Source organism: Lacerta agilis, chromosome 9, assembly GCF_009819535.1.
Source record: "Lacerta agilis isolate rLacAgi1 chromosome 9, rLacAgi1.pri, whole genome shotgun sequence".
NCBI lineage: Eukaryota > Metazoa > Chordata > Lepidosauria > Squamata > Lacertidae > Lacerta > Lacerta agilis.
In genome coordinates this window covers 54675813-54699315 of record NC_046320.1, presented here as the reverse complement: position 1 = coordinate 54699315, position 23503 = coordinate 54675813, and the positions used below count along the sequence as shown (strand labels likewise).

Sequence of the window (23503 nt, the reverse complement as noted above, 5' to 3'; positions counted from 1 at the left end):
TCACAGCAGCTAGATGATTGGTAGAGTGCTTTTTAAAAAATTAAATTAAATTAAAATCACTATTAATTACTTAGCATCTCAAATATTCTGTTCAGGTAGCAGGAATATACGAAAGAATACGCCAGATACTGCAGATGTAAAAACATGCAAATTCACACCTAATGAACCACTAAGAAATTTGGCCTTCATCTTTGTATATACTAGGACTGGTCTTTTAATTTTGGACATTTCCCATGCCCCCCACCCCCCCCAAATAAAAACAGCTAACCAGATTACTTAGATGACTATTAAAACAGAGCATAAAGCATTGACAGATCACAAGACATATATTTTGTAATTCAGCAAAATCTGGGATGTGCTCAGTAAACTACTTTGCATTTTATGTTGCTTTTATTCCCAGATTTTGAATGCAGAATATTTTTACAAGAGGGGCTGGGAAAGGAGATATTGGATGAACGTGGCAGAAATCAGAGGGGTTGGCGAGAGAAATGAGATATGCAGACACAGGTCTCCAGCCACCAAGACCTTATGGCTGCCCAGCCATCTACAGAATGTTATAAAATTAAGAGAGAGAAATACGATGGTGGTTAGGAAACATTTCCAACACACCCATTCTCCACAAGCTGACCAGCACCAGCATCTGGACTTGCCACTACTGTGTTGATTACCCAAACTTATTGCAACCAGATGAAAATCTGGTATTTTATTTCTCAAGTGCCAATGTGGCAAGACCACTTGCTGTACTTCTGTGCAACCCACACGGAGACATCTGAAAAATCTTGTTTGCGTATCTCCCACTCTCCTTTCAAGACATACCCAAATGCAGTTTCATTGCACAGCTGTTCTTGCCCTCCTCTGACTCACGTTGGATTGCAAGAATCAGCTACGCTCAAATTTGGGAAACCTGTAAATTAGGATTCTATCACTTATGAGACCAGCAAAACAACTCAGAACAAAGCTAGACATGGCATAGCTTTTTTATTATTATTTTAACAACCCTTGCCGGGGGGGGGGGGCGGACAAATTTGAACCATGGTGCCTCGAGGGCTCTTGGATTTTTAAGCTGTCTCCCCATGACATTTTGTTAATTAACTTCCCTCAAAACATGTTTTCTGTCTTGCAAGGGAAAGGGTGTTAGTATGGTATCTGCAAGGCCACTCACTCCCCCGCCTGGCAAATAGCAGGTTCAGGAGGGCGATTTCAATTAGAACAGCATCATGCAAAGGGTGGTGGTGGGGAATTTAACCCCTTCTCTGCACCACATTCTCAATCCAATTGATCCCCCTCTCCATAACTTGACTTTTTATTATTATTATTTTTAAGTATCACTGATCCTAGCTACTTAGTTCCTGCATCATGATTAATTGTACCCTCAGAGCGGGGCTACCCACTTTAAGCATGGTTTCAATTTGCAGCCAAATCCAAAGCTTGTTATATCCAGTCCTATGATTGTTGACAAGCATGACTTTTACAAAACCTTCCAGACCTCCAGACCAATCACTCTAGTTGGCAACAGTAAAACTTTGGCCAGGATCTCTGTCATTTCATTGTGTCAAATAGCATTAGACATTATTACACACCACATATGCTTTAATACAAGAGTGATTCCATTTATTACAGGGGAGGGAGAAGTATTAACTGCAATAATACAGTATCAGTTTTTATACAAAAGGCTACTTGGGTTCATGCTGGATAGCCTGCAAGAACCAAAAGGCAAAACCAGCACACCTGGGGAAAAGTCTCCCATCATGACATTTACCATAAGCGTGGCAAATGTCAACCTTAGTATAACTGAAGTTCTACATAACAGAAGAACTGTTTTAGAGACAGCTTTCGAATAAAAATGTTCAGATTTTTGCCAGCTAAACACACTCCTGGGATTCCTCAGAACTCCTACTTCGTGCAAGAATGGCTGTACCATCTAGTTACCATGGCCAGTATTTTGGTACAGTACTGAGAAAGTTAACATAACTTAGTGTGGCAACTGGTACCAAACTTCTACTCTCTAAGCCACCACTTCCAGAGCCAAAAAGCCATTTTGCTATAGTTCTGCAAATACAGTTTGCTCATTTTCTGACACCCAGATTATTAGTTCCAGATTTTCTGTTTCCTGTTGTTGCAGTGGCAGGCCAGCTCCAGCTTTCAGCTATGTTCCATTGGATTATTCCATTTCTGAGCATGCTGACCAAACAGCAATGTAATTCACTGAACAGTTAAACAAACATATCCGTTTAAGATATAGTCACCGCAATGCAGTTCTGTTTGAAGATAACACTATCTATTAAAATCTAGCACAACTCAAATTAAATGCTACCTTAAGGCTCAACCTCGCCTACTACAGAGGCTGCAATAGAGACCGCCTTATCAGTAGTAGTACAAAACAAGTCAATATAATGAAATAAAAGGACGAATCTACTTGTCTAAAAGACAATTCACTGTACACATTTTATTTACAGTTTTGTACACTGTCTTAATATGAATGGGACTGCGTTTCTGTTCGAGCTGTTCTTAAACCAAAGCAAAATATAACCTAAGGAATACAAAGTGTTAAAATACAGCATAAGATACAAAAAACAGGAATACTATTTCTAGTAAGGAATGTAATTATGGTGTTACATTTTTAAAAATCCACAATTATGTTCAGGAAATCACACAAACATATCACTGATTTGACTTGAAATGCATGAAACTCGTAGCAAAGCTTTGATGTTACAAAATAATTACCAAAGAATGCACAAAATTAATGTTTATTAAACCTTTTTGTCATATTCCCAGATAGATCCTTCACCAATGTTACATGAGCAAGAACTGAAATTAGAATATCACTAATGTTATCAGAGAGGGAAACAATAAATTAAATCTAGCAGCCATCAGCATCCATTACAGCAAAGACAATGCTGTATAAAGAAATATTTGCTAGAAAAATGTATGCATCATACTATTCTTTCAAACCAGCAAAACATGTTGCATACAATGCAAAGGTGAAAAAGTAGTAGTTTCTTCCCCTGTAGAAATGGCACTGTTTTGGGATATATTTAATATAATATTTACTTTCCTAAGAAGCATCACAGAGTGGGCTAGGGAGACCTTTATAGTTTCAGTGGGCAAATGTACTGAAATTCTTTGATTGGATAAAGGTTACTTCAGCCAAAAATGGGGGAGAAAAACAAATACAGAAGTACAAGACAAAAGCAAATGAGACTTTCACAAATTTAGCAACATTTAGATGGAAATCAGATTTAAATGCAGTCCACTCTGCTTTTATATAGAGGCTTTGGTTCAGCTCCCAAATCTCGATTGCTTGACGCAGTCTCCTATGAAATACTCTGAAGGTGTCTTCTTAAACAACAAACCTATTTTTAGTGGTGGAGCCGCTCTTAGTAGCTGTGTCAGCATGGGACTGATAACCAATCACTATCTTTGGAGGAAGTCCTAACCTTTCTTTGTACACTCTCCTGAGAAATAAAAACATAAAATATCTGTTTAAATAGTATTCAACAGAAGAGAACAACAAGATGTTGGTTTCATATATGAAAGCTCTCAATCCAAAAGTTTCAGAGACCTTTATATTCTTTTAAATACTAAATAGGCTGTTATAAAAATCTCAAACATCTCAGCAGTCAATTCATACTATTTTCACATATTCTCCATTTCAACTTTATCTGCCCAATAACTGATGGTATCATCTGACAAATCTGCTCTTCATTATATCCATAATGAATAACCAGGGCTCACTATCTTGTAACTTTTTTAGTAAGCTCTGACTTATCTCTACTTTCAAAGAAAGGCTATTACAGGTTGAATGTCCCTTAAAACAATCTGTCTCCCACTGGCAGCTCACAGCCCTCCTTAAGGTTGGTAGCAGCTGTGACTTCAGCATTTTATTTATCTCATTTGGGCTATTTAAGGAAAAAGGCAGAAATAGATCCAAGAGGGGCAGAAAACTCTTTGGCCACTAACAGCTACATTAAGGAAGGAATTTTGGCAATTGCGGCTTATCACGCAAAGGTGAAAGTGCACACCTGCCAAATTTCATCTTCTGCACAACAATTACAGGCAAGAAAGCCCTAATTACATCCTTTGAATAATGGGAAGCTGGTCCCATTTTGTAGGCTGGAGGTTTGGTCTGAGATCGCTGTCGAGATCAGGGATCTTCAACCTTTTCAGACCCAGGACTCAGTTTTAACTCAAACAAGCATTTGGGAACCCATTATTTAACCTTTTACCATATTTGCATGGAGATTGTGCTACTGCTGCAACCCACCTTGAATTAGGCCCATAACCTAGGGAGTCCAGACCCTCCAGCTGGCTTGGATAAAGTTAATTCATTCACTAGAGCACGAACAGCTATAAGTCAGGAATATTGTAGTGCAGTTCTCAAAATAGAATCCTATTCCAACACTAATTGCAATGCTTCAAAAGCCTACTCAGAAGTCCCTTTGTATTCCCATGTAAGGGTGCTATCTCATAACATTTGCACAAAGTTTAATTGGCTCTGACACAAAACTTCTATTTTCAGAGAAACGTGGCCAGTCTCAACTTCACAGAACACCTTTGGTTTATTCAACACATTCAATGACAGCAATTACAAGCAAGTGTACGTCCAATGGTGGACAATCTGCTGTATGCACGACAAATGCAGATGTTTGCAATCACACAGATTTCCTTTCAATAAATACTCATTCCAAAGTCTATGTATTTCCAAATCCATGTTCATGTGGCTTCAATGGATTTAATATACTTTCATAGAATTTAAGTATACTCTGAATCAAACCTCCTCATTCTGTAATATGTAGAATACAAAGTCATAGGGTATATTTCACGCTTAAGCAACACTATAATCTCCAATCTTTTGCAACTGAAATTAGTACCCACTGTGAAACTGTCCAGAAACAAACCATGGTTATGAAAGAGTAACAGTTTCAGCTGAACTTTCCCAAGAGGGTGGAATTGTTTCAATTTCCTTCACTGTCCTTGGTATCAACTGAAACAGGCTGCAGATCTTTTACCTGAGACTAAGTTCCACTGAACAGAGTAAGGTTTCTGAGTAAAGATTATGAGAATATACCTGTATAAGATTAGGCTGCACATAGTGGAACAGTGTAGATATCATGATAAGCCATGGTTTACTGTGATGGGAATGAGTTGCAGTAAGTTTGGGGTTTATACATTTCCATTCCTTCTCCAGTGTGGCAATGGAGGAGATGGGATGCTCTTGCTTCCATTTGCAATTAACTGCAGTTTAGCATTACATCCATACTCTTAACATAAGGTTACCATATTTTTTTCAATGAATCCGGGGACACTTTTCAACTTCAATGGATTTTGTATGGGGACTGATTTGTAAACCTGGGGACTGTCCCCGGGAAACGGGGATGTCTGGTAAAGGGACCCCTGACCATTAGGTCCAGTCGTGTCCGACTCTGGGGTTGCGACGCTCATCTCGCGTTACTGGCCGAGGGAGCCGGTGTACAGCTTCCAGGTCATGTGGCCAACATGACAAAGCCGCTTCTGGCGAACCAGAGCAGCGCACGGAAATGCCGTTTAACTTCCCGCCGGAGCGATACCTATTTATCTACTTGTGCTTTCGAACTGCTAGGTGGGCAGGAGTTGGGACCGAGCAATGGGAGCTCACCCCACCACAGGGATTCGAACCATCAATCTTCTGATCAGCAAGCCCTAGGCTCTGTGGTTTAACCCACAGCGCCACCTGTGTCTTAACAGTGGTTAATTATGGTTTTTGGAAACAAACCAGCTTCATATTACATGGCTAACCATGGTTAATATTAGCCAGTTAGTTGGATTTGGACAAAACAAGCTACCTTTCATAAACAAAAACTAAAAAAAAACTGAAGTAAAAACTTTTGATCTTCTCTTTGCAGTAATGCTGGAGGAATTGGAAAGTGTCTGTGCTCAAGCCTTGCAACATATTGTTCCTATCACAATAAGCCATGGTTTATTGCAGAGGTGGGAAATCACTTTTGTCCACTGGGCTGGGTCAACAAGTGGCCTCCCCTCTGTGGGCTGCTTTTGACTGTCAGGCAAATCCACCCACTTGTAAATAACCTGTTGTCATGGTGTCAAGAGGATCTGAGCCTGTCAGCCATCAAGCTCAAGCCCTGCTGCAAAGGAACAATTGGGACTATACTCAAAGTCTCTTGATTGTTCCTTTGTCACCATAGCTTTACCAATCCCACACCTTTGTCATAGGGTGTCAGGTGATCAATGGGTTGGCATGGCTGGAATTGTAAGGTTCCTAATTTGACCCACAGATCAGTAATTCCTTCTGTCTGGTTTACAGTGATGTCTGAACCAGCTCCACATGTAGGGTATTCTTAGGAAGACAGTATACTGCAGATTATTCAGCATGTTGTTGTTGTTCAGTCGTGTCCGACTCTTCGTGACCCCATGGACCAGAGCACGCCAGGCATAACTTACCCTATATGTGTAACAGCGTCCCTGTTTTCACATTCAGTAGTCCATATTGCTATTTTATCACCCTTGGCTCTAACATTAACAACTGCTCCACATACATCATCGCTGTAGTCATCAAAGGACTCTCCAATAAGGCACAACAGCTATAAAAGAGTAATAGACCATTAATCAATCTAAATAGGAAAAGACAACCAAATGAATGGAAGAAAATTAACACTACGTAAGACAAGAGACTGTCCACCACTCCCAAGATAACCAATAATATAAAAGCATTTTCAACTGTCTTTGACAGGAAACCAGAGAACACCACACATTGGCTTTCTGAAGAACAATGCAGGCAATCCCTGATTTGTGCATCCACAGGTTCTTACCTGATGAGATTACCACTGCATCTACCACTAGGATCAACCTGTTGCCAAGTGTTTGTAATACAGTGTGCCGCAACTTACACTTAATTCACTTATACTATCACAACCGTACACGGATGAGGGAAAGCAAATAAATATACGGAGAGTGGGGAAAACCTGTTGTTCCCTGCTCTCCATTTATTTCCCATACTGGGCAGGTAATGGGTGCATTCTAGGGCCCTCCTGCAACTTTCTCAGCGCCCAATAAGCAGCCGTTTGCCTTGTGGGGGGCAGAGGGTGAGCAGTTGCCTTGTGGGGGGCAGAGGGTCGCGCATGCACAGACACGTTCACGAATGCGCAAACCGCTTCCAGGTTTTTTGCGTGCTTGTTCGGGTTGCATACTTTTCAGGTTATGAACTGTAACCCGGAACCAATTACGTACGCAACCTGGGGTACCTCTGTATGGGTGCTACATGCAAGGAGCCACTCATGCTGAGGGGCTCCTTTTCAGATATCAGGAGCCAGGGAATGCAAATTCAGGGCTGGGATCCACATACAAAAATTCAAGAGTAAGTCTACAGTAAACTGCAAATTCCTTCTGCTCTGTTAAGCCCTCATGTGACAACACAAATCCTCTCAATACCAAAGCATCCCAACAGGATACAATTTTGCTGAGATGATAAACAACTTCCTTTGTTGTCTAAAAGGCCTACAAATAGGTACTATGGCATACTCAGTAGAATTCAGCATGTGTTATCCCATTTGTCCTGCAGTTTTTCTATCTGTTGCATAGTTTTCAGTGCCATTTTGGGGCGTTTGTTTATGATTTCAAGGGGGAAATCCTATCTATTCCCCTTCACCAAATCAGAATTAGCCCTACCGCCTCCCCACAACTCGCCCCCCTGCCAGGGAATCCCATAAGCTTCACAAATACTTGCGGTGAACCATGTTATAGAGTCTGGATTCAATTCCTAGGGAACCCATTACACCTTGATCAGCTAGTAGTCTAACCATGACAGACACAGTGTCTGCACAAGTTGTTACACCACCACTCACAGGTACAGTGGTACCTCGGGTTACATACTTAATTGGTTCCAGGGTGCCGTTCATAACCTGAAAAGTACTTAACCTGAACGGTGATTTCGCACTTTGCGCATGCACAGAACGTTTCTCCGCATGCGCAGACTGAGTGTGGCGAAAAACACTTATGGGTTATGGGAGTATGTAACCTGAAAAAACGTAACCCGAAGTGGCCATAACCTGAGGTACGACTGTACACTGAAGTGGCAACTGATGGGTTCTTCAACATGCCTCCTCCCTTCAGGAATTTTGGAACAGTTCATCTCTCAAATTTAAGCAGGACCAAATAGCACAAAAAACTTACTGTCTCTAGCCAGAAGCGATCAAGGTCACTTCGTCGCTGCTGTTTGTTTAGTGTAATTAGCCACCGCCCTCCTCGTTTATTCTTCTCATCTTCCCACATGGGCTCAATACCATCCTAAAAAGTGCCGTTTGAGCAGAAAACAATGAATCTATATGATGCACAACCCAGTATCACTTCATTTTAATGCAGCATTTGAGCCCAGCTATTCTCATATCATTAAGATTTTAACTCATGTGTGAAACAAAACAATTCATTTTTAATACCACCTGCAATGCAATGGGTTGTACCCAACTAAGTTATCCTGTTGGTGCAAGAAATCCAAACAGCCTAATAGGACCCGTCTGTTTTGAGGCTTTCCCCAATTAACTGCAGTAGACTGGGGTGGGGAGAGAAAGGCCTCTTGCTTTTGCACTAGTGGAAAGACTTTGTTGGATACAACCAATGTATGGAAAGACTTTCCTACTGCCAGAGAAGTTTCAGGAGTAACTACAAAAAGGATTTCATTTATAGACAGTAGCATGGAAAGAGGCAGTGTGTGGCAAGGCAGCCCAGAGATATTTAAGACCAGCAATTCACACCTCACTCAAACAGGAAAGTTCACTAGTGTGTGCCTGAACACATTATAGAAATCAAGTGTCAAGCTATGAATGTGCAACAAGGAAATATTAGACTCTGTGGAGGTGGGGTAGTGCGGTTTACATACTATCTTAAGACATTATAAGACAGGGGACCCAAAATTAGTAACAATATTTACAATAATTAACAAGCTAATACTTAAGTTTACACTGCATACCTTAAACAGTGAGTAGTCACAACCGGGCATTAAGTTACTAGAGAGCTGGATATGGTTATATAACCTATTTGGGAAAAGCAAAACACAATTAAGAAAGTGAACTATCACAAGCAGTGCAGATTTCACAAGGATAAATCAGGCTAGCACCTTAAATTTTAAGGTGTTTTAATTAGGAATATAAACTTATTCTCAACAATTAATTTCACAGCATGGGGGGGAATAATTAAAAATGAAATCTAGTCACATGTGTATAGGACAAGGAGCACTGACAATTTAAGACAATTGCTTCTACATTTTTATTACCTGAAATTTTTAGACAATGGTTGCTAACCTGTGGTTCCCATTTGACTCAACTCCCATCAGCTCCATGGTTAATTGTCAGGGCTGAAAGGAGTTGTAGTCCAGCAACATCTGGTGTGTCACAGGTTAGTCATCCTGACTTAATAAGCATAGTTCATAGGAGTCACCAATACTTGATAGGTACTGGAGCTGACTGTTTATAGTTCTCCTACGTTAGTGTTAATTAGTTTCATAGTCAGCTACTTTTTCTACTAAATAATTCTGAAGGATTTATAGTCTGTGCCTCCAGAGATTTTCCTAAATTGTGCTTCATCTGTCAATTTTAAAAAATCAAGGTATTTGCCAGATCCCTTTCATTCAACTTACTAGGTTCCCTCTTTTTCCTTATGTCATCCTGCGTAATGAACAGAAAGGGAAAAATTCAAATTTCATGTTCAATTGAGTTTTGAAAAATGCAGTATAAACCTTCCCACAGAGGCTCTGAGCTAGTGTACAGGCTGATTTAAAGAGCTACATATTAGTATACTAGAAATAAATACTTCAAGAATGAATGAGACTGGCATCTAAGAAACTTCACTTACGCCCAAAAATCTTCAACAGTATCAAACTTTGAGATCAGACGAAGATTTGCTTGCCAGGTTTTACTTTTGTCATTTTTAAAGAACCAGAGCGCCCACCTGAAAAAATATTGATTTCTTGTTAGGCTACAATGTTTTATTATCCGGTGTCCTATTACGACTAAGAATAGTAAGGACTGAAAATCATACAGTATAGAAGAAATTTAGGAAAGAAAATTATAGATAGCGCAAGAATGCCCACAGGTTTAATTTTCAGATCCCACTGAACTGGGCAAGGTACTGAGGCTCTAGATCACAAAGCGGACGGAGAAAGAATTTGATGGAAGGCCAATATTTATATTTAGATATAATGAATGCTTACCTAAGATAGAACAAAAAAAAAAAATTATAAATACTGTTCTTTCCAAAATTCAATCTCCTTCTGAAAACAGATTCTGGAGTAAAGCATATAATCTGAAGCATGCTTTCTGAACAATTTATATACATCAACCTAGTTAGTGGCATTCCATGGGGAGCAGTAAGCTTCTGTCTGTACAACTAGAGGCTGGTTGTGCAAATTACCCTCTGATCCAAAAGTCAGGGCTGCATGTACAGAGTCTAAAAAAGTAATCTCCTGGTGATCAGGTGCATCAAGACTGGATTCAGTCCACCATCGCTGCAGCTTCCCACTAACTGACTGATCAATACCATTTTAGCTTTAAAAAAGTGCTTTGTGCACAGTACAGCTGCTATATATATATACTTCTTTGGATGGGGATACTGCCCTAGGCAAAACTTCAGAAAGCACACACAATCAACAGACTTGTAGAGTTGCTGAGTATTGTTCTGCGAAATTATACATTTTACTAAGTCAACCACTCAAGGACTGCAATATCAACATTCTGATTTCACTAGAACTATTTGGGGTGTGCTATTTTAAACTACTCTTGAGAATACAACACAGCTTCAATACATTCAGAAACATCTGAGCTATCCAAATTAGAATAACCAGGAACAATGTTTTTACAGGGTCACACTGACCTGGGACAAGGAGATTTGATTAGAGAAATTCGGGGGAGGCAACCTATTTTGGTAATGAGAACCTAACACTACACCAGCACCATCATATCTTTTACCAGCTGTAACTCATCTTAAAAGTGTCAGGAAATTTCAGCAATGCAGGTCTTTCAGCAAGAGGAAGGGAAAAAAATCGTAAAGCAGAATTAACAATGGACAAAAAAAGGTACAGTCTCTTGCTCCTAGCAGTTTATCTCCTGAAACAAGAAAATCTGTAAACTGAAGCCACTAAAATTCTAAAAGCACAGATTTCATTACACATTCATACATGTTTTAAGCTATGAACACATCATATTCTGATATCTATGTTACAACTCTCTCAGTGCCGTATTATATTAGTTGTAAACCCACATACTGCAATACTCAAGAGACAATATAGTATTTGCTAAAAGGTAAACAATGAGATTGGATTGTGGCCTATATGCTCTGTATCTGGACTTCCCAGAAGCACCTGACTAGCCCTGCTGGCAACCAACGCTTGGTCTGATCCAGCCAGGCTCTTATGAAAACTGCGTTCTCACCTAAGGCACTGAGTAGGTCAAATGGGCATCAATAATTAAAAGACTGTTCCCTTAAATCATTCACAGTTAAATGAAGTGAAATATAACTTTCAAAAGTTTTATTATCAGTATTTTTAATAAATATTTTGTTGATGATGATTAAGCAGTATAAAAGATTCAGGTAGGTAGTCGTGTTGGTCTGATGCAGTCGAAATAAAAAATTGTCCAGTAGCACCTTAAAAAGTTAAAGGGACCCCTGACCATTAGGCCCAGTCGCGGACGACTCTGGGGTTGTGGCGCTCATCTCGCTTTACTGGCCGAGGGAACCGGTTTACAGCTTCTGGGTTGTGTGGCCAGCATGACTAAGCCGCTTCTGGCGAACCAGAGCAGCACACGAAAACGCCGTTTACCTTCCCGTCGGAGCGGTACCTATTTATCTACTTGCACTTCGTGCTTTCAAACTGCTAGGCTGGCAGGAGCAAGGCCTGAGCAATGGGAGCTCACCCCGTTGCAGGGATTCGAACCGCCGACCTTCTGATTGGCAGGCCCAAGGCTCTGTGGTTTAACCGACAGTGCCACCCTGAGTAGCACCTTATAGACCAACTAAGTTTGTTCTGGTATCTGAAGTAGTGTGCATGCACGCAAAAGCTTATACCAGAACAAACTTATTTGGTCTATAAGCAGTATAAAAGTCTTCTTAAACAAAACAAAGGCAGTCCTCAGTATTCAGCCCATATTTTAAGAATTGAAAAGATTACTTCAGAAAAGATTAAAGCAGATTCTAACTTGGTTCAAACGAAACATGTGCGAGAGCAACCTATAACCTTTGAAAGCTTTCTAGGAAGGCAGAAGTGTTATCTGCAATGCTGAGGTATTGCAATTCAAGTTAAGAGAAAGGAGATTCCAACTAAACATCAGGAATAATTTTCTAAAGGTAACAGCTGTTTGACAGTGGAACAGACTCCCTTGGGAGGTGGTGGATTCTCCTTACATTGAGGTTCTTAAGCTGGATGGCCACCTGTCATGGATGCTTTACTTGAGATTCCTGCATCACAGGGGGTTGGACTAGATGACTCTTGAGGTCCCTTCCAACTCAACAATTCTACAATTTTATGAAATGTTGTTGGCATCCATCTGTCTTGAAAGACAATGGAGTGCGCCTTTGGGGATGAAGTCAAACCCTTGGAAAATTACAGCATCTGCTGTGGCTGCAGGGACTAGAAATTCATAACTGGTCTTCCAGTGTTCTTTTTGCTGCTTTAACAGCACTGAAGTGTCCTCTCCAGGGCTGCCCCTCTCGCGTCCTGTTTAAAACAAGAGCTATTTATCATGCAGCAACACTGCTGGTCAAAGTTTTACACCAGGGGTCCAGAACCTCCTGCCCACAGAACTCCTAATTTCAACCACAGGGCCATTCTTCCCCAGCCATGCTCACCATACACCATATGACATCATGTGTGGTACAGGTGATGTTGCATCTTCCAAGGGGCAATCAGGAGTGTTATTGTGGGTCAGCCACCAGACGCCTCCCAACTGTACCAAATGTAAGCCATGTTCCTGATTATTCCTTTGCATTCGGCACACTTAAATTATCACAAATTCAAGCCATGCTGCTGAGGTTAGGTTTATTGTGTGCAATACAAGCCAGATCCCAGCTGCTTTACAATCTTGCTTGCATGGTTGTAGAGGTAGAAGGCTCCCCTTTTACAATTTCTTGAAATACACCCACTTTATACTCATTTAGTTCGTCATAAAGGTTAGATTTTTATATTCATCCTTTAGTCAAAAAATGCAGTAAAACAAGTTTTCACAGGAATTTTTAAACAATGTTTTAAATGTAATTCATACCTGTAAGTTATAATATTCTATTATATTGTTCAGAGGAAACATGTCTCACCTGTTTTGTAATGGATGCTTAACGTATGGTTCAGGACTGACTACCTCCTGACTTGCTGGTGTCTCGGTTTTCTCTTCTTCTGAAGTCTGAGGGTTAGAAGTGGTTTCCTATATAAACAAAGTACAAAGTTGACTTGTTTTCCTTTTTGCAGGATAAGCAAATCCAAATATACTTCCAACTGCTAATAATAATGGATTTGACTATGATTTTGTAATTGTGAACACTGTACCATTAGACAAAACAAAATAAAAAATAATAAAAATTCCTTCCAGTAGCACCTTAGAGACCAACTAAGTTTGTTCTTGGTATGAGCTTTCGTGTGCATGCACAATTTTTTTTTGTTTGACTATGGCAGACCAACACGGCTACCTACCTGTAACTGTACCATTAAGAGTTAGAATACCTTCTTCATGTGGAGGGCAAAGGCATTCTTCTCACACAGTTGTAGGTACATAAGAGGAGATTATCAAAATCAGGGCCAGCCCAAGACATTTTGAAACTGAGGAGAACCACAAAATGGGGCCCCTTTCCATGCCAGGGAAGGGTGAGTGAAGATCTACATCAGGAACTAGGGACAATAAATATCTAGATAGGGATCTGCTGCCCCTGTGGATCCTGTCAGCTGAGGCAGGTTACCTTGCCCCATGTGTGGGTTGGCCCTGATCAAAACTACCACTTGGCTCAGGATCTCTATGGATTTCTATATGTGTGAAAATTTAGGGAAATGCCACTCCTCAATGCAACATCAATTTACTTTATTTAACAAAATCTATACACCAACCAATTATAATAGAACCCCCAAGGGCTTTATTAAAAAAACATTAAAATTGTAAGACAATTACATTTGGGGGTTTTTTTATTTTAAAAAAAGCAAATTATAATTAATATTTCTCAGTTTATATCACAGTCAGTTCCATTGCAATTAGGTTTCATCCTAACTCTCAAGGAATTAGTCTAGATCCAAAGGGCGATAAGATCCTGAACACTGATACCCATGTACCTCTTAAATAACAGATAGCCCTATCTGGTCATAATGTAGTACATACTCAATTTGTACCTTGTACGGGGGTTACAAAAATTGTTTAGTCGAAACACCCCCCTGAAACTGCCCCTGTACAAGAAGCAGTCTTACATTCCAGAGCTGGTGCCTAACAGGTCTTATCTCTCCCCGCCCCCCAGTTTTCCACCTCAGTTACTGGGCTCTAGGAGGCTCTCTCACAAACTTTGGCAAGATGTCGCAAGAGCCTCCCAGAGTCCAGGAAGCAAGGAGTGGACCGTAAAAGCTCTTTCCGCTTTAGGAAAACCTTGCGCAAAAAGAGTTTTAAACTCTGCCTTTTATGTGTTTAATTTGTGCAATTTCAACTAGACAGCCATCAACCATGTAAAGTCGTAATTGCATAAGGTGAACATGCCTAAGTTGAGAGTCAATTGTAAATTAAATTCGCAATTTCAGTGGTGCCACTGCTGCTCTGCTAGATTTTTAAAAGCTTTGTAACATTTATTTCTTTGTTTTTATTTTTTTTATATCCCACCTTTCTTCCAAGCAGCTCAAGATGGAGTACAGAGTTCTCCATCTCCTCATTTCATCCTCCCAAGAACCCAATGAGGTAGCTTAAGTTGAGAGAATGTGACTGGCCCAAGGTCACCCTGTGGGATTCATGACTGAGTGGAGATTCAAACTCTGGTCTCCAAGATCCTAGTCCAACATATAACACTGGCTCTCTTAACCACTAAACTACACCAGCATATGAAAATATGGCAGGATTAAGTAATTATTGGGTTCTGTTATGCCATTTTCTATCCTAATTTGCAAGACTTGACAATATGATGCTGAAAGCTGTTTAATAAACTTAAAACTATACACAGCTACAAGTTCAGACCTTAGTAAATTAGAGACCACACAGAGACTGGAGACACAATGGGTTGGATCAATATTAAGTTATTTGATCTTTGTTCCCACTGAAATCAATGTGCAAACTTAGTCATAAATAATTTAGGTCCCATTGATTACAGACTATCTTAAGTAAGAATCCAATCCAGTGAGTCAAGAACTCTGGACAGTCCCAAGATATGTGGTCTTACTACTAGTTTCTACAATTCTACTTATAGTGCATTGGAAGCGGAGAAGCAATGCTAAACTTTACCACTCCTCAACAAGTCAGGATTCAAGATTATGAACCTGAAAGGAAGCTACTTCTACAAACTGAAGATGGTTTAAAAAATAAAGCCAATTGTGACAATAAAAATTTAAAATTATTTGTATCAAATAATGCTGCATTGCCAGATAATCCAAGTATCTGTCTCCTGACTAACATATGGTATTCAAAACTATGTCAATTAAAATTAGTAAACAGAAAATAGCAATTTGACACTGCCAGCACAGGTACTGATGAAACACTTATTTATCACCTGCATTCTTAGTTGTAATTACATGCTCTAATCTGCCCATCACACTCTTCCTTAAGAATGCCTTTGAACAATCCACATCATATAGTCATAATCTCTTCAGCTAGGAATCCAAGTTACTCATATCCAACTGTGGCAACCAGCAACAAAATTAGTGCAGGTGCATAAAACATTACAGATACAAAACTAAAGACTGAATACTTACCCTTCCAATACTACATGGTGCAGAAAGGTTTTCAATCATGTTGATGAATACCTTGCAAAATCTGTACTTTACAACAAGCCCCCTTCAAATACCCCACATACAGTTGTGCTTTGGATGATGATGAAAGTGACAAAAACGAGGAACTTGTTAAAACTGGGAAATATCAGAAAATGAGCTTTCAAAAGTGTTTGGGTACTTAAGATTATTATAATTATGGATCACTCCATAGTTATTCTGTTTCTTTGATGCTTAGGAAGCAGCTTGTACTAATGTGTATGGACTAAGAAAAATAATACATTTTAAAACTATGCCTACTCTTGAAAATTATGACAGCAATAGAATACATTTTCTTAAAGTCAACTGCAGAGGGGCATATTGAATTCATGCTACAGCCAGGCAAGACTCAGTCCTTCAGTACCTGCAGTAAAAGGTTGCTATTCTAAGACACAAGTTTAAATTGCTGCTGCAAATATACAGTGTCAGAACCAATTTACAGGACTACTTGGCTCATAGCTGAGTTTCCCCCAGCACAAATGTTGCTAAACGAGCTGTCATAGTCCTCCACCGCACCCCCCTCCAATTCTGCTTTTGAACGTTACCACTCCACCCACATTGGGATAGGTGGCAGTGAGAAGTAAAGCAATTTCTTGTTTTGAAATTAACGATTTAAGCGATCTTTTGGTCACGACAAAATGTGTAAAGCTAGGGTGTGGGGTAGGGAGAAAGAAAAAGAAAGCTGACACCAAGGTGTGGGGGTGATCTGTATGGAAGAAGCTCAACTTTGGGTCGGTCTTCTGTTCGCAAGCAGCAGATTCCCAAGGGCTTTAGGCAAAGTCCGGGGAATCCGAAAGCTGGTACTTCCTAGTCGATCTTAAGGAGCGCCCCATGGCCACGTTTCCCTTGCGAAATACGGGTGGGAAAGCAGGAAGGCGAGAGCGGCCGGCGTGCGCATACTAGGCCCGGGGTCCCCCGAAAGAAGGTGGCGTCTTCTGCCTCAAGAACGGGGGGAGGGGGACACGAAATGCTCTCCGAGTGTGAAAAGAGAAGGCGGCGACCACTGGGCAGGCCGGCCTCAGCTCCAGCCTAAGAGAGGAATAGGCCGCTGAGGGAAACGTGGGATGGGGGAGGTGCCACGGCTCCGTGTGCCGCCTAGCAGGGCAAGAATTGACGAGGGAAGGAGAAATAAGAGAGGTTTTTGAGCGGGGCGGCCGAAGAGAGAAAGCGGCGGGAGCCTCTGAGCCGGCTCGGCGGCCGCACGCGACGCACCCGGCCACGCCAAAAAGGAAGAAGTTAGGTCCTCGCCCCCACCCGTAGGACACGCTCTCGCCCGCCTCCCTCCCCTCACACGGGCCCTTCTCAGGTCTCCTTTCTCTCCCCCTCCTCACCCTCTCCTCCCCCTCCCCTGCCGCCCCTCAACGCCCCCGCCCAAGCTGTGACGGCACAATCCGGCTCGCGCTCGGAACCCGCCTACCCCCCCCCCACGCGCCCCTCCTCTCCTCTCCCCCGCCCCCGCCCTCCGGCCCCGATCGACTACTCCCCTCGAGTCGTCTCATCGCACGCGCCGGCACCTTCGGCTCGCCGTACACGCACGCGCGTCACACAGACACACACACATTGCCAGGCCGCCGCCGCCGCCCCTTCCCTTCCTTTCCCTCTTTTTTTACTCCTCCGCTAGGATAGTCTCCCTCCGCCACGGTCGCCCTCTGGCCCCCGCCAGGCCTTTCCCCAGCCCCCCCGGAAGCCGAGAAGTAAGGCGCTGGGGCGGAGAGGGAGGAAGCGGGAACGAGGACACTCACCGGTTCCACCGTCGCCATCTTAGATCGCTCTGATCGTACAAGCGCGGAGGGGAGGGGAGAGGTAAAAAGAGGGAGGCGGATAACAAATCAGGTTCGAAACCGATTGGCCGGCGGGGCGTCACGTGGGGGCGACGGCCGTTTTGGCGGCTCGGCGCGTGCGTGCGTGGGGTGGGGGCCGCTGCGGGGAGGGGTCGGTGTCCGAGGCTGGAGGGAAGGTGAAGCGGCGGCTTCTGGGAATTGTAGTCTCCGGTGAAGTTCTTTTCCCCCTTCCTTCCTTCCTTTTCTCCTCCTCCCCGCCTCCCCCTTTCAGGAGAGACAGTCACGTGGGAAAGGCAGACAGGGGCATGTCAGGCTGAGGCGGCGCTGCTCGAAACGGCAAAGTGACCCCTAGAGCCCGAAAGCGGCAACTGCAGAATCTGTCTGCGTCTCGCCACTGACGCTTGGCCGGACGGGCCGCCCGCTTGTCCCCCTTTCTGTCATGGAGGTGTCAGCATGTGTGATGCAAGCCCCTCCTCATCCCTCAAGTCACCGCCATTCACATCCCCATCCAAAATCTGATTGGTGGGCAACAGACGCGCGTCTGCCTCACCATTCCCAGATGCAGGAAAAAATATTCACATTTATCTGACAATTTACCGACCTGCGGCGTCTAAACGGACGAGGCAGCCCGTCTACCTTGATCTGTGTGCCAGAAACAGGCAAAATGCACTGAAATGCTATAGATAGCTCAGTCGGTAGTACGAGACTCTTGTTGTTGTTGTTCAGTCGTTCAGTTGTGTCCGACTCTTCGTGACCCCATGACGCCAGGCTCGCCTATCCTTCACTGCCTCTCGCAGTGTGGCCAAACTCATGTTAGTAGCTTCGAGAACACTGTCCAACCATCTCATCCTCTGTCGTCCTCTTCTCCTTGTGCCCTCCATCTTTCCCAACAGGGTCTTTTCCAGGGAGTCTTCCCTTCTCATGAGGTGGCCAAAGTACTGGAGCCTCAACTTCAGGATCTGTCCTTCTAGTGAGCACTCAGGGCCGATTTCTTTAAGAATGGATAGGTTTGATCTTCTTGCAGTCCATGGGACTCTCAAGAGTCTCCTCCAGCACCATAATTCAAAAGCATCAATTCTTCGGTGATCAGCCTTCTGTATGGTCCAGCTCTCACTTCCATACATTACTACTGGGAAAACGATAGCTTTAACTATACGGACCTTTGTTGGCAAGGTGATGTCTCTGCTTTTTAAGATGCTGTCTAGGTTTGTCATTGCTTTTCTCCCAAGAAGCAGGCGTCTTCTAATTTCGTGACTGCTGTCACCATCTGCAGTGATCATGGAACCCAAGAAAGTGAAATCTCTCACTGCCTCCATTTCTTCCCCTTCTATTTGCCAGACTCTTACTCTCAGGCAAAAGATGCATTGTAGGGGGTTGGACTTCATGGTCCTTTCCTACTCTACCATTCTATGATGGTTATTTTAAGGTAGTTCTTTTCTCAGCCTTAAAACAAGCCTCCCTAGAACTCAGGAACAGGGATGCTCCTCTGCAGAATGATTTTTTTTCCTGCCCCCTTGCCAGATGGGAATATGAAAATTGCAAGGCAATTGTTGGCAATTCCATGGATACCGGTAGTTCTCTACACTCTGTAATAGGTAAACAAATAGTTAAAGAGAAATGCTGGCATCCTTCAGAGATGAGGCACTCTGCTTCGCAATCAAAGGCAATCTGTTGTTAAAACGACTTTTTAAAACCTCCTTGCTAGAAGAGAAAAGCATTCTGCAAACTTGTAAGACTTAATCATCAAACCCTTAAAACAATGCCTTCCATTCAGGGGAAACGCACTAATGGCCATTTAAAACACAAACCAACATTAGCTACCTGACTTTAGGACAGATTTGTGTAATTCAGCACATACTGGTAGCTGTCAACTTTCCCCCCCTTTTTTAAGGGAAATTCCCTTATTCTGAATAGGATTCCTCTCAATAAAAGGGAATAGTTGACAGCTGTGATTCAGCAGTGGGACTTACACACCTTCTGCACCATGGTGTAACTTGGCAGGTGTGTTCTTCCACAATTTTAATCACAATTTAAAGTCATCTAAGAGAGCCATCCCAAAGCCTGCCAGAGCTGGCCTGAGGGGCTGTTGAAAGTGACATTCTAGGGAAGGCCAGTGGAATAGTCCTTAGCCTGCTAGAGGCCTCCAGATATACCCCCAGAAAACTGGAGACATAGAATAGATGCCCTGTTGGCAGCATTCCACTTGGTGTGTGAAGTAAAACTGGGGTATGCCAGGGAAACCCAACTTCATCAATATGCTTTCCACTGAAGAATTATATCTAACAGTGGACCAATAGCTAGAAGACACGGTGTTCATAAAGTTATATATTGATTCACTGCAACTGAAAAAAGAAAAACATACTTGTTTGCTTCTGTCAGAAATTTTCAAGGCATGCTGATTCCCCCACCCCCTGCATACTAGGCATGCATTTTATGCAACTGCAAGTCTTGGTGATGTTGCTGCAGCATGCGAACATAGTGGCCTATTTGACAGCAAAGGTTGCAAGGTTTTTAGCTGGGGCAATCAGAATAAGATCCATTATTTGACTATTGATTCAAAACCCTAAAATGTCTTTTATATAATTGACTTTTTATTTCTGTTCTTTGTATATTGTATTGTTTTATTGCTATGGCCAATGGCTGACGCAAATAAAGATTCATTAATTCATAGTGCCTATTTGTACTGGATGTTTGGAAAGAAGACATTTGTATTATGCAGATCATTGCATGAAGCATTTTGGAGCTGCTAGAATCAGTTTAGAAACACTAAGACTAGCTCACGTTGCTGGGGAACAACTGATTTATTCATCGGATTTTCAGGTGCGCAGATGCTGTTGACAAGATAGGACTGAACCACAATGAAGGATGGAATCTATTCACATACGTATTATTATGCAGGTGTCGGGACAAGACAAGCCTAGGAATAATTGTATTCCATTATTGTGGTTGGTAGGGCGATGCTAAAGTCCCATTGGTTTGAACAGGATTCACAACTAAATCTTTACCAGTATTCAGTGGCGCTTTCCTCCCAAGTAAGTATGCATAAGACAGTGGTGCAATGCAGTCTTCTGTAAATTTACTAGCAGGCGTTAACTGTGTTTAGTGAGGCTTACTCCTAAGTAAGGTTAAGTTTTGTTGGAATGTGCCTACTCACTTTTGCTGTAAAACTAGTACAAATGAATGTACACTGTTCACCCAAACAAGACAGTTTTTGTTGCCTCTTGAACAATTGAACCATGAGTGTTTTATTAGAGCTCCATCGCTTTGGAAGGTTTATCAGGAGCATTTGCAGTATTTGTGAAACCCTCGTGTAGTTTGTGGTCATGAGCCAAGGAGGATTTACATTCACAAAAGCAATAGTGTGTCAGGGTTTATAGTTTCCTCTTGAGCATCTCATCCCTTACGTCATTTCCATCCTGCACCATAAACTGGTATACTTTTATTGTATCATGCCAGTTTGATTCAAGAGACCTCTAGGTGACATACAATTCAAAATCCATAATACAAGCAGTGGCACAAACAAGACACAACCACAGTCGTTACACAGTGCTTATAGCTGCCCTAAAATCTTTTATTAAAATGAGCCTGGCAGACCTCTTGAGAGGGTGTTCTGGCATGTGGTTGCCACCACAGTGAAGGCCCTGCTTCTAGCAGAAACAAGTCTGGTTTTACATAACGAAGAAATCTAAAGCAGAGCCTATAAGATTGTAGTACATGGGAAGGAGGAAGCTTAAAATCTGGACCCTATGAATCTTTAATTCCTTCCAGGTAAATGTTGCCCTGAATTTTTGTTTTAATTTGCTTTTATATACTTTCACATTGGTGTTTATTGGTTTTAGTTTGCATTTTGTTTAATGTTATTGTTTGTTTTTGATATTGTATATCCCTTAGAAATTTGTAAAATATTAAGCATTTATACAGTCTAATAAATAAAGTGAATTGTAGCTGTTTATATTCTGAGTATGCATGTGTGAGAAACGGTTTGCAGGGGAACTATATAATAAACCCGATTATGAGTGGATCTGAAAACAGATATGCACCTCTGAATCATAATCTACATATCCATAATTCATGAAATGTGGAAGGAATGGGAGGGGGATGTTGAATACATCCTGTTCTCGATGTACTCCCATTAGCCAATGTATTTTTGATTAAACTATTATTAGTGACTATTTAAAAAAAACACCATGTTTTATTATGCACATGCCAGCATCCTGGTACAACTGACAAGATGGAGTTTGAATGCCACTACTTTAATTTGGCTTCAAGATACAGCCCTTTCTGCAAATTTTCTCTTTATTTTTTCATTTTGTGGAAATTCTTGTGAAAAACTAGAAGAGCATGGCTATGTATATTTCAGGGCTTGGAGCCAAAGTCATTAATATTTTTATTGGAAGATACTATGTGAAACCTAATGCTGTACAGAGGGTTGGATGACTTGTTCTGGAGGCTGCATTTGACAGTGCAACTATGTATTTTTACATTCTTAATGCTTCACAATATTTTCTGTACATTACACCTGCATCTAATCTGTACAATCCATTTGTTTATTTACCTATTTATAGTATTTCTTACTTGCCCTTCATCATGAGGTCCCGGGGGTGGCTGCAACAGTGTAATATATAATATACTGTAGCAGATATGGAGTAACAGTTTGGGGCTGTCAAGGCACCCATAACAGAGATAGTGAATGCTAGAAATTAATAAAATGATAGAATTTGGGACTTCAAAGGGAAGACACCAAGACAGTAGAAAAATATGGGCTATAAGCTCCCTTTCCAGGCCAGGGCCTCACCTGGGGTAGAAGTTGCTAAAAATGACAAAGTCATTAACACATCAAGGGAAACCAACATCAAGTCTACATCTTAGCAGGCTGGGACAGAGGCACAGAGATGGTGTGCAGGATGCCTTGTACTCCAATACTGTACTGCTGTAGGGAACAAGCCCTTCTTGAGATGTAATGCTCTGAGCTCTTTCCAAAGTAGACGCAGGTGTAAATATGTGTATGATAAACTAATTTATTGCTCCTTGATTCTCAGCAGAAACACGATCCTGCATGAGAGCCGGGAACTCCCTGGAATTTTGCTACAGCTCAGCAGAGATTGGCGGTGGCGCACCTTTGTAACAAGTTAACTTAAAATGATATAAACAAGTACAGTCGTACCTCGGGTTACGTATGCTCCGGGTTGCGTACTTTTCGGGTTACGAACTCCGCTAACCCCGACGCGCGCGATTTGCTCATGCGCAGAGCGGTTTTTTTGGGTTTTTTGGTCTGCGCGGGCACAGAACGAATTGTTCAGGTTATGTTCTTTTTGGGTTATGTACTGTAACCTGGAACGGATTAAGTACGTAACCCGGGGTACCACTGTAAAACCATTATTTCTCTTTCCCCCCCTCCACATGTAATTCCTTGTGACTGAAGCAGAATAAAAGGAATAAGAAGAGTTTGGATTTGATATCCCGCTTTATCACTACCCGAAGGAGTCTTAAAGCAGCTAACATTTTCCTTTCCCTTCCTCCCCCACAACAAACACTCTGTGAGGTGAGTGGGGCTGAGAGACTTCAGAGAAGTGTGACTAGCCCAAGGTCACCCAGCAGCTGCATGTGGAGGAGTGGAGATGTGAACCTGGTTCACCAGATTACGAGTCTACCGCTCTCAACCACTACACCACACTAGGCAAGAACCTGGACTTTGGACTTGTTAGCCTGCCATACTATGGGTGAAATAGTATGGGAAATAGTGGAAGACAATGAAGTTCAGCTAAAC

General features: G+C 42.0%; 1 protein-coding gene across 4 annotated transcripts; it reads right to left on the bottom strand.

The window, feature by feature from the left end:
• Window positions 1-2421: 2421 nt before the first annotated feature.
• Window positions 2422-17804, bottom strand: EIF4E (eukaryotic translation initiation factor 4E). 4 transcript variants are annotated; one of them, XM_033160480.1, is made up of 7 exons: window positions 17698-17804; window positions 13291-13397; window positions 9841-9936; window positions 8960-9023; window positions 8167-8280; window positions 6439-6578; window positions 2422-3455 (listed from the first exon to the last, which is right to left on the bottom strand). In XM_033160480.1, the coding sequence occupies exons 1-7, from the start codon at window positions 17713-17715 to the stop codon at window positions 3341-3343; spliced, it is 654 nt and encodes a 217-aa protein (XP_033016371.1). In that variant the 5' UTR covers window positions 17716-17804; the 3' UTR covers window positions 2422-3340. The 4 variants fall into 4 exon arrangements, with proteins under 4 accessions (XP_033016371.1, XP_033016370.1, XP_033016373.1 ...); XM_033160479.1 differs by lacking the exon at window positions 17698-17804 and adding an exon at window positions 15902-16114; XM_033160482.1 differs by lacking the exon at window positions 9841-9936.
• Window positions 17805-23503: the final 5699 nt, after the last annotated feature.